At 37.6% G+C, this 11963-nt stretch overlaps 1 protein-coding gene and 2 long non-coding RNA genes across 3 annotated transcripts; 1 reads left to right on the forward strand and 2 right to left on the reverse strand.

The window, feature by feature from the left end:
• The first annotated feature begins 1317 nt into the window (after positions 1–1317).
• LOC104878800 (uncharacterized) lies at positions 1318–4327 on the forward strand. The gene is made up of 2 exons (XR_785441.3): positions 1318–1824; positions 2768–4327. It is a non-coding gene; the product is annotated as an uncharacterized LOC104878800 (long non-coding RNA).
• Positions 4328–4537: 210 nt separating this feature from the next.
• LOC100265877 (cytochrome P450 CYP82D47) lies at positions 4538–6804 on the reverse strand. The gene is made up of 2 exons (XM_002284770.5): positions 5662–6804; positions 4538–5347 (listed from the first exon to the last, which is right to left on the reverse strand). The coding sequence occupies exons 1-2, from the start codon at positions 6607–6609 to the stop codon at positions 4712–4714; spliced, it is 1584 nt and encodes a 527-aa protein (XP_002284806.1). The 5' UTR covers positions 6610–6804; the 3' UTR covers positions 4538–4711.
• Positions 6805–8539: 1735 nt separating this feature from the next.
• LOC132253557 (uncharacterized) lies at positions 8540–11264 on the reverse strand. Its single transcript, XR_009465391.1, has 3 exons — positions 11053–11264; positions 10093–10510; positions 8540–9726 (listed from the first exon to the last, which is right to left on the reverse strand). It is a non-coding gene; the product is annotated as an uncharacterized LOC132253557 (long non-coding RNA).
• Positions 11265–11963: the final 699 nt, after the last annotated feature.

Below are 11963 nucleotides of genomic sequence, written 5' to 3' on the forward strand. Positions count from 1 at the left end.
GGTTATGTTTTAATTTGCAGACCCATTTGCAATCGATAATATTGGCATTTGGAGGAGCAAGAACTAGATTCCATGTTTTGTTTTTGAGTAGAATATCATACTCTTGTTACATAGCCTTGGACTAGTAGAAACTTTTGATAGCTTGAGAAAATGTTGCTGGTTTAGTAGGCATGTGAGACAAAAAAGATTTCTTTTTTTACAATGCCATCCTTGGCATGCGTGATCATATGATAATTAGTAATAATAAGAGGATGCTGAGGAGCATTGTTAAGTATAGTTTGAAGGGTGTGGTCAGAAGATGAGTGAAGTGGTGAAGACAAAGGTGTGGGGTTATGCTGTGGAACGTCAGGAGAAGATAAAGCAAGAGAATAGGACATGTTTATGGGAAGAAATGCATGAGTGTAAATGGAAGAACTAGGATTAGAAGAAGTTGAAGGTGATAGAGCTGGAAAGATTGATTCATGAGAAACAACATGTCTAGTTATTTAAAGTCTGGTAGTTTTTGGATCAAAATATAAGTATCCTTTGTGATTGTTTCTATAGCCAAGAAAGATGCATGGAGTAGAACAATATTGCAGTTTTTGCTTGTTGTATGGTCTAATGTATGGGTAGCAAAGACAACCGAATGTCTTGAGATAATGATAATTAGGAATTTTCCCAAAAAGAGTTTGAAATGGAGATTGATATTTAAGTACCTTGGTAGGTAGATGGTTGATGAGGAATATGGCAGTATGAAAAACATACAACCAGAAAGAGAGAGGTGAGGAGGCTTTGGCTAGAAAAGCAAGACTAGTTTCTATAACATGTCTCAATTTCTGCTTGACTCTCCCATTCTGTTCAGGTGTGTATGGGTAGGAGAACTTGTGTTCAATGTTATGGGCAGCAAGATAGGAAGAAAATTCTTTGAATTCACCATCGTTATTTGATTGTAGGCTCTTAATTTTGAAGTTAAGTTGTTTTCACTAAAGCGAGAAATTTTATAAACATTGTAAGCACTTAATCTTTGGTGTGCAGTGGATAAAGCCAAGAAAATCTTGAGAAGTCATCTATGAGTAGCAGAAAAAATCATGCATCAGAAGTAGACAAAGTGGGTGCAGGAGCCTAGATATTAGTGTAACATAATGTGCCTATGCTGTGTTTAGGTTATATATATGTAAAAATTAAGTTTTTTGTTTTTTATGTTTTGAGTGGTTGTCATGCTTCCATGTGGAGAGATTTACTCAAGTTAAATCTCTTTGCATCTAGTTTGAAAACTACATACTATACAACAAAAAACAACAGAATCGAGAATACAAAGTGAAGAAAAGAAAAATGACCCTTTGTTTTTTGGTCGACTGTTTTTAACTCCTCCGTTCCTAGGTGTTACTCTTCCATTTTTTCTTTCTATAGCCAATCTTTATTTTTAGGCTGAAACTACAACCAACAGAACTGGTATCAGAGCCCACCTATTTCACGAATCCATCTCTCAATCTAACTTCGATCCACCTTGTTGTTTCCAATTTAATATAATCCACCTCTTCTTTTCAAGCCCTCTTATCTCTTACAACATGCCTCTTGTGTATGGAAATTTCAGAAATTTCCTCTATTTTAGAGATGGAGGATACTAGGGTTTCTTTTAATCTGAAGGCCCAAATCCAAACCTACAATACGACTGAATTGGTGGTCATTGAAGCATCAAAATTTGAAGGCAAACAAGGAAAGAGAAAACGAAGAACAATTGGTGTTGTTGCTGTGCAATCAGATTGTGTAGCTAGAAACCATCAATCTTGAAGTAGACGGCCAAGGATTTGAAGAGTAGATCAATGGCTAGCTCAAGTGTTGCAAGTATGAGTTCTCAACCTTCTTCTATTCCATTATTTGAATGAGAAAATTATGATTTTTGGTGCATAAAAATGAAAACATTATTTATAAATCAAGGTGTTTGGGATTTGGTTGAAAATGGTTTTGATGAACTTGAAAATGTGATTACACTAACTTCGGTTGAAAAAAAAAAAGTTGAAAGAATTGAAAAAAACGGATGCAAAAGCTCTCTTATTTATTCAACAAGGTGTTGTTAACAACCTCTTTCCAAGAATTATGAGAGCTTCAAAAGCTAAAGAAGCATGGGACATCCTTCAATAGTAGTTCCAAGGAGATAAAAGAACCCGGTCAGTAAAGCTTCAAGCTTTAAGAAGAGAGTTGGAAAATATGAAAATGAAGGAGAATGAAATTCTAAATGAGTTTTCTTTTAGATTAGTTAATCAGATGAAGTCATATGGCGAAGAAATTAGTGATAAAAGAATTGTTGAGAAACTTTTGGGTTCACTTCCGAAAGCTTTTGGGTATGGAGGAACATCACAATAAGTTTTTTGTTTTTATGTTTTGAGTGGTTGTCATGCTTCCATGTGGAGAGGTTTACTCAAGTTAAATCTCTTTGCATTTGGTTTGAAAACTACATTCTGTACAACAAAAACAACATAACCGAGAATACAAAGTGAGGAAAAGAAAAAAGGTCCTTTGTTTTTTGGTGGACTATTTTTAACTCCTCTATTCCTAGGTGTTACTCTTCCATTTTTTATTTTTTTTTATAGCCAATCTCTGTTTTAAGGGTGAAACTACAACCAACAATTAGCATGAACAAGTACTAAAGGATGAGATGCTCTTGACATGGACAACGAAAAAGGCAACTTGTGACTTTTGGCATATTGATAGACACAATAGATTTGGTGTTTATTACATTGATAAGAAATATTACAGTTGTTCAGAACGTGTTTCAATATATCTTCAGCAGGATGACCAAGTTGAGAATGCTAAAGCTCAATCGTGGAATTTGAAGATGAAAAGTTGTTGAGGCTAGAGAACATGCCTGTAGTGGAGCTAAAATTGGTAGGAAATTTATACAATCCTCGTTCGAGATGACCTTTGAGAAGAACTTTCTTGGTAACCTGTTCTTTGACAAGAAAGAACTGAGAGCAAATGTATTGTTGTCAGCACAGAATTGAGAGACACTAACAAGATTGGTTGCAAGATGAGGAGCATGAAGAACTCTTTTTAATTGAAACACTTTAAAAGGAAACTGAAAAATTTTAGTACCCGTATGAAGAATGGGAAATTGTGTACCATTCCCGATTGTCACCTTGTCATTGCCATTATATGATTGTTTATTGTCCAGAGAGGTGGTAGTTTGAGAAAGATGATGGGTGGCGCGAGTATCAAAGAACCATTCCTTACTCTTTATGTTAATAGAAGATGCAATCACAACATGGGCTTAATCTCGATTTCTGTTAGTTGCATGGGGCTTAGATTCAGAGTTGGTATTTACCCTTTGGAAGTTTATATCAAAACGATGATAGCATTGGACCACACTATGTCCAGACTTTCTACAAAGTTTACTTTGTGGGTGATTTTGAGAGACCAAGTTTCTATTGCCATGAGAGTTGCGTTCGGAGTTGACTATTCTGCTATTGTTTCCTGAGGAATTTCGATTGGAATTCCTTCTGTTGTTGTGGTGATTTGATGACGTGGTAGTGAGATTTGTAGAGATTACATTGTTTTCTGTCGAATTCTGAAGATTTAGGCACTGTTGATAGGTTAACAGAATATTGTGCACCGTATGCAGTGAAACTTCATCTTCTCTTGCTACAAGAGAGGCCACAATGGAATTGTATTCCACACCAAGCCCTCCAAGCAGTTGCAGAATATGATCTCTGTCGTATACCAGTTCTCCAATGGCAACTAAGTGGTCAGTCAGATTCTTCAGCTTGAGATTGTAATCCATCATTGAAAGGGATCCTTTCTTCGTGGTTTGAAATTCTAGTTGTAATTGCATCACCCAAGCTTTGGATGAAGCTGAGAAGATCTTTTCCAGAGCAGACCATGCTTCATGGGAGATTTGATACACTTTTATTTGACCCATAATTTCTGGAGTAAGTGAGGAGTAGATCCAACTAAGGATCATTCGGTCAAATCTTTTCCAAAGAATAAACTCTGGATTTGTTTCACCATTGCTTGTTGTTTTTGAAGGACAGACTGTCAAACCTTCAATGTGGTCTTCAAAGCCGTTTGCAAAGTTCACATTCTCCAGTTGTGTTTTCCAACACAGGTAGTTTATCTTTATCAAGTTTAATGGGCAGTGCATGATTCAACATCTGCATTGATTGAGTTATGGCTGAGGACGAATTTGCAGCTCTAGCTTGTATCCGAGAAGACTGAGTTGAGATTGCCATGGTGGAACCATGAAACTGATGCGAAGAGAAGGAAATACGGGGTGGCTCTGATACCATGTAAGTTTGTATCAGGAGAATGCAAATTTAATTTCTGTATATTGAGATGAAGAATTACATGTTCAGGAGAGGTTCTCTACTCTGCTATTTAAAGTTTCAGCTATAACAAACTACACAATCAGATTCCTAACTATTTGCACAGTTTCAAACTACACTACCATATTGCTAACTACTTGCACAATTCTTGAGTGATCTTGGTTTTGTTGAGTTCTGTTGTTGCAACAGCCTTTTGTTGCTGGTGCAGTTGTGGTCTATATTTTAAGTAACACAAAGAATTACTCATAGATGGAAATTTATTACTATCCAAGTGGATGAAATTTGAGACGAGAAGACAAGAAAGGAGAACACCCACTACACAGGCCATTCAAAGTGAGTTACACAACATAAATATACCCTAAAGCATTGGGCTAATTAGGGGACTCTCTGGCTCACAGAGTATTATTTACTTTCTATGCTGCTTCATAACTATAGAGCTCGAAAGGTAGCCTTGGAACAATGGTGACCTCCAGCGGGGTTGCTTTGGGGGCACTCAACCCAGGACCTTCAGTCATATCCACCGGTGAATCTGCAACTACTCCCAATTCAAAACCATGAAGCAGTCTGGCTAGTGCCAGATGCGTCAACTCCAGTGCAAATGAGATTCCTGGGCATACCCTTCTACCTGAACCAAAGGGTAGAAGTTCATAATTTTTACCCCTAACATCCAAACCTGCATGGTTTGTCAGGAACCTCTCTGGTTGGAACTCCAAAGGGTCCAACCAGACTCTGGGGTCACGATGCAACTTCCAGAGATTAACCAAAAGGCGCGTCCCAGCTTGGATGTGAAAGCCTGCCACAGTGCAATCTTCCATGGCCTCATGCGGCACGGAAAGTGGCCCAGGAGGGTACAATCGTAATGTTTCCTTGACGATGGCTTGCAGGTAGACTAGGTTCTTTATATCTGATCCATCCACTTGGCGATGCTTACCCACATGGATTTCCAGCTCTGCTTGTGCCTTTTTTAGCGCATGGCGGTTGTTCAGTAGAAGAGAGAGGGCCCATGTAAGAGTGATAGATGTTGTGTCATAGCCAGCTAATATGAGGTTCTGCAATCAACAAATGATGTCGACTTCAATATGTGATCAGGAAAAGTTTACTTATCAGTAGTGAAATACCATGTTTAGCAGAATGATAAAACAAACCGTGAATAAGGAATCTAAGTGAAATTCGATCACCCCACCTGGTTTGTCATGATAAATACAGATGATAAAGCTATACTGGATTTGATGAATGCTTGTAGAAATGCGAGGAGGGTTTAGGAAATTGGGCAGAAAAAGTTGCAGAAATTATGATAGTAGATGGTGTTTTTTTTTTTCTCTTTTCATTTCATGGTCAAGTTATGGAAGTAGCAGGGACATACCAAGCAAGTGGCCTTAATGACGGTATCAGGATCACGACCAGAGAATTGGCCATCATCTATGACGGAAAGCATGACATGGAGGAAGTCTACCTCAGCCCTGTTGTTGTTTGCGGAAAGCCTTTGCTGGCGATGCTCCTCCACCCACCTTCCAAGCAAATAATCCAACTCCTTAGCTATTTTCTTCATATCAGTGGTATACCCTTTCACCGTGTCCAACCAGCCGAGAAAAGGGATGGCATCCGAGACCATGAACAGCCCCACTAGAAGCATAAAATCGTCCAAGGCCTTTTTGCCCCGTTTTGGCTCATCATCACAGGCATGGGTCCCAAAATACCGTTTCCCTGCAATTGCTCTCACCATTACATTCATTACCAAGTTCCCAAATCTTTCCTTCATCTCCACCAAAGCGGGGCTGTCCTTGTTTCGTGCCCATTGCCCATAGAGCTCTTTTATTAAGAACTCAACTTCTGAGTCCTGGACATGTTTGAGCATCTCAAGCTGGCGGTTTGAGAGGAGCTCAACCATGGCTAGCTTCCGCACATCACGCCAGTATGGTCCATAGGGAGCAAATCCTAACATGGCATGATCATAGCCCATGAGCTTTACTGCTAAGGATCTTGGTCGAGTGGCGAATACCTTGTCATTGGTAGTGTAGCATTCCTTTGCTACTTCCCAGCTACTAACCACCAGAGCTTTACGAAGGCCAAGATGAATGCAAAAGATTGGTCCATACTTATCAGCCATGTCTCCAAGTGTCCGATGTGGCAGCTTGTCTGCTCCTAGAAGATGAAGGTGACCGATAATAGGCCATCGCCCGGACGGCTCCTGTGGCCTTTTGCCTTTCTTCTTGTTCCCTTTGGCATTAAATACCGTTGCCAACAACAAACAGATTGTAGCAAGAAGAAGCCCAAAAACTGTGATATCTTGTGGCTGAAGGGAGAATCCCATGACTAGTTAGTACCAGAGCAAATGTGTCAGTGGAAAGAATCACCTTTCTCAGGTACCATAAATAGGAAAAGGCTTCGAAAATGGTTCAAAACTACATTCGCTAGAACACTCACAAGTAGGAATTCACGCTCTACACATGTGCCATCCTAATTTAGTGTAGACAGCTCTAGATGATAATAAATAATATGAAGCTCCTTTCAAGTCCTATATAACACGATTTGTTCATTGAAAATCAAGTGGTGTGTTGATTTTGGTATCAAGTTTTACTTCTCTTTACTTACACGCCACACAGTACACGGTACATAGATATTTTAGAGAACCACATGGTACACATATTTTAGAGAAGTGTGCTTTAAAGGTGGAGGTGGAGCCCCCTATGGATTCAATCATTCAAAATTAGGAGACTAAAAACAAAAACCTATAGTTATCAGCCGAAAAAGTCGAGATTGTCCACTTCTGCAAAATCCACATCTTCTTCCTAATCATAAGCCAAAGTAAAGCTATTGGTACGGCAATTGCAGGGAGTATGAGTGTAGCATCTAGCTATGAATGCAATGTGCAAAATATGTCTCCAATTTGGAGAAGGAACTGGCAACCAAAGATCCAAAATTTATTGTGTCAAATTTTAAGGAAAAAAAAAAAAAAATTCTAACTAAACTTTTTAACCATCAAGTGCATCAAAACAATCCAATTCCCACTTTGCTAATTGCTCCGTCTCATTCACCAATTGATTATCTTGACCCAAAATTTGGGTAGTTTTTTTAATTAGAATGTAATGAAAATCATTTTGAAAAATTATATATGGTTATAATATTATCCGGTTTCTTGGGCTTTTGAAGTTTTAGTTTGTCTCCGCTTAAAGGATCTTGAGTTGTTAGGCAAAGAACCCGTGTAACTCACTATATTGTAGAGAAACTAGCTTGTAGAAAAGATAGAGAGGAAGTTGGAGTTAGAGGAGAATTTTCTTTCTTTTTAATCTGTAGATAATAAAATAAACTACAACCTCAATAATTTAAAATACTTTCCAGATCAGATAAGATATGATTTAAGAAATTCAAAATTCATTTAAGCAAGGAGACCACCTACAAAACAAACCAATGAGGTGAGCAGATTTGCTTCCCACGTTCTCCAAGTCCAAACGTTGGGAACCTGCCTGAGCTAATTGGGGAAGTTTGTGCCACACATTTTTTCTTACTTTCCATTCTGCTTAATGACAGAAAAGCTAAGAAGATCATACCTCCTTAGGTTCTATAAACACTACCAAACATTTGGAGTAGACAATAGCTTGCAGGCTATACTCGTAATGTTTCCACTTGACAATGGCTTGTAGGTAGATTAAGTTGTCTTCATAGCTGATTCCTCCACTAGGCGATGCTTTCCCAATTGGACGTCCAACTCATCTTGTGTTTATTTTTTCAGCACGCAGCTTTTGTTCAACAGAAGAGAAAGGGCCCATGTAGGCGTGATCACTGTTGTCTCAATCCTGCCAGCTTTTGTTCAACAGAAGAGAAAGGGCCCATGTAGGCGTGATCACTGTTGTCTCAATCCTTAAAATTTTTGTATCTTTGGCTGCCAGTTCCTTCTCCAAATTGGAGACATATTTTGCACATTGCATTCATAGCTAGATGCTACACTCATACTCCCTGCAATTGCCTTACCAATAGCTTGACTTTGGCTTATGATTAGGAAGAAGATGTGGATTTTTCGGAAGTGGACAATCTCTTGACTTTTTCGGCTGATAACTATAGGTTTTTGTTTTTAGTCTCCTAATTTTGAATGATTGAATCCATAGGGGGCTCCACCTCCACCTTTAAAGCACACTTCTCTAAAATATGTGTACCATGTGGTTCTCTAAAATATCTATGTACCGTGTGCTGTGTGGCGTGTAAGTAAAGAGAAGTAAAACTTGATACCAAAATCAACACACCACTTGATTTTCAATGAACAAATCGTGTTATATAGGACTTGAAAGGAGCTTCATATTATTTATTATCATCTAGAGCTGTCTACACTAAATTAGGATGGCACATGTGTAGAGCGTGAATTCCTACTTGTGAGTGTTCTAGCGAATGTAGTTTTGAACCATTTTCGAAGCCTTTTCCTATTTATGGTACCTGAGAAAGTTGATTCTTTCCACTGACACATTTGCTCTGGTACTAACTAGTCATGGGATTCTCCCTTCAGCCACAAGATATCACAAGATGTAAATAGTGCGCTTCACAATGATTTTATAAAGCGGTTGTCTTTGTTACCCATACATTAGACCATACAACAATGATTTGCATTTATTTTTAACACTATTACTTTTGCTGCTGCTAATGGAAGTAGAGTTCAAAAGATAATATCGTCATGGTTGCTTTGGATAATATGGAATCCTACAACAGTGCAGTCCTTTCGTTAACCTAATTATACACACAATTAGAAATAAAGAAAGACAAAATAAAAAAATTTACTCTATTTCTATAGTCAATATGATCACAGTTTTCTCTGTTCAGAACAGGGATATTTATACATACCCAGGTCACACTTTCTGTGAGTGCTTCTTAGATCTAAAAAAAATATATAAAACATGATTACATTTAGAAAAGGGGCAAGTCACCACCCTCAGTACATTGTTGAATGCATCAGGGGAAAGAATCACTTCTCCAAAATGGCTCAAAACTACACACACTAGAACACCGACACGTCGAATTCATGTTCCACACATGTGCCATCCTAACATAGAAACTATAGACAGCTGTGGATGATGTAAAATGTGAAAGCTCCTTCGAAGTCTTATATATGATAGTTCTGAGTATGAAAAATCTTTCTTTGGCCAGTTGTTATGATGCATATTTGTTCATTGAAAATCACGTGGAGTGTATCTAACGTACCCCACAGAAATGGGTGATTTAGCTATTAAGTTTGGCTTGCTCTTTACCACATACCACACACCACACACCACACATCACATAGATAATATTGAGAAGCTTTACCTTACCTAAGTGTAAGGTGGATGCCCGTTTGGACTGAATGGTTCAGAATTAAGGAGACTAAAAACAAAACGCCACATCTTCTGCCACATACATCATAAGCCAAAGCCAACTGTTGCTGGATGCTGGACGACTCTAGAGGCATCTAGATATAAATGCAACGTGAAAAATTAGTATATATATATATGGCTCCAATTTGAAGAAGGAACAGACAACCGAAGATACGAAATTTATCGTGTCAAAGTTAAAACCAAAAAAAAAAGAGGGTCCTAATCAAACATCTGCTCTTGAATCCAAACAATCCAATTCCGACGTTTTCTTATTGTTCCTTCTCATTCACCAATTGATTATTTCGACCCAAATTTGGGCAGTTTTTCTAATTTGAATGTAATGAAAATATTTTGACAAACTATGGTTATAATATTATCAAGGTTTCTTGGGCTTTTGAAGTTTTAGTTTGTATTGGCTTAAGGGATCTTGAGTTGTTAGGCAAACAGCCTGTGCAACTCACCTTTTTGTAGAGGAAACTGTGGAAGATAGAGAGAAGAGGTTGTAGTTTGAGGAGAAAGCTTCATCCTATTTGCTGAAAATAAAACAAGCTACAACCTCAATGATTTAAATTACTTTCAGGATAAAATATGAATTAAGAAACTCAAAATTCAGTTGAAGCAAGGAGGCCACCTGCTAAACAAATCAATGAGAATGAGCAGATTGGTTTCTCATGGTCTCAAAGTCCAAACATTTGGACCCTACCTGAGCTAATTGGGAAGTTTGTGGCACACATTTTTTCCCACTTTCAATGCTGGAGTAGACGGTGCCTGAACTAATCTGAAGACTTTGTTGCACGCATTAAGCTATTACTTTTGCTGCTGCTAATAGAAGTAGAGTTCAAAAGAGAAGGTAGCCATTGTTGCTTTGGATATGGAGACCTGCAATAGTGCAGTCCTTTAAGTAATTTAATCACACACACGCGAGTAGAATTAAAGAAAAACAAAATAAAAGAATTTATCCTATTTCTACAATCAATATGATCACCAAGTTCAGGAAATATATCAACACTCAAGAATCTACTAATCAAATTAATATAGATAGAAAAATTATAATGGTGAAAGTTATCCTGCTCCTCACAATCGCAGCTATACATACAATAATTCTCTTTCTCTCAAACAAAATCCTTCAACAAAACTGTAAATCATAAACCGATTAAATACAATAGGGATAAATTCATCATTCAATAAATAAATAAAAAATTATCTAAATGTCTTGCCCTTCAGTCTCTGCAAAGGTAATTGGGCACCTTGACCACTGTGAGCTCAATGAGTGGTTAAACCCCACCATCTACCGTAAAACTAATTCAAACTTTACAATTCAACCCTGATAATGCAACACTGAAAGTAGTGCAAGTGAAAGCAGTGCAACTCAGTGTACTGTTAATTTCATAAAATAAAAAAAAGAAAGAACAGGAAGATACCAAGCATGTGCCCTTAATGATTGTGTCGGTGTTATGACCAGGAAACCGTCCATCTCCTATTACAGACGGTCTGACATGGGTGAAGTCTTGTTCAGCTTCTATACTCTCAGCAAGCCTCTTGAAAGGATGCTCCTCCAATCATCTTCCAAGCACATGATACACCTTCCCAGCTGTTCTCTTCATTTTTGCCTTATACCCCTTCACCGTGTCTAACCAGCCAAGGAAGGGATTGCATAAGAAACCATGAGTTGTTAGCCTATAGCTTTTTAAAAATCTATTTTGATAATAACAAAACAAAAGATTATTGTTTAATCCTTGGTTTAATCATGATTGGGCATGTTATAAAATGCAAATGCTTTCGGAAGCTCAAAGATGAAGAGTTGACATGTTATAAACCCATAGCGTCCAGCATGATGCAGATTTTTAGGAATTAATCTAAGCTAGGCTAGTGCATTATTTTAAGAAATTTGCCCCATCCAAACCATATCTCCATATCTTTTACTTTAATGTATTTATCTATTTAAGATATTATGTTATAAAAATAATTTATTAACTTTAAATTTATCAATTTTGTTTTTTTAAGAGCCAAATATAATCTTAAATATCATTTAAGAAAGTGACTTCAAAAACATAAAATTGGATTTTTTTTTTCAATGGTTAAAAGGATGAAAATTGAGGTTTCCAAGTGTCTCTTAAGGCAAAAAGGGTTTTCAAAATTGAAATGAAATCATATATATGGATAGTTGGAGTTAGGAGGAAGCCGACGATTAAGAATCGAAAAATCACTATATTTGGCTCTCTAACTTGGGCAATTGATTGGGTGGTTGACTAATCCCACTTAGAGATGTGCATGAGATTGGGTGGAAAAATCCTCACTCTTTCGTGTCATACTTATCCATATCAGGAAACTG

This window comes from Vitis vinifera, chromosome 3 (assembly GCF_030704535.1).
Source record: "Vitis vinifera cultivar Pinot Noir 40024 chromosome 3, ASM3070453v1".
NCBI lineage: Eukaryota > Viridiplantae > Streptophyta > Magnoliopsida > Vitales > Vitaceae > Vitis > Vitis vinifera.

Bases quoted from the DNA above. Each gene is read 5' to 3' on its own strand.
- LOC100265877 (XM_002284770.5), bottom strand. From the start codon at position 6,609: ATGGGATTCTCCCTTCAGCCACAAGATATCACAGTTTTTGGGCTTCTT. The intron at 5,348-5,661 runs GTATGTCCCTGC...TGTTGATTGCAG, and splicing joins TCATTAAGGCCACTTGCTTG to AACCTCATATTAGCTGGCTA.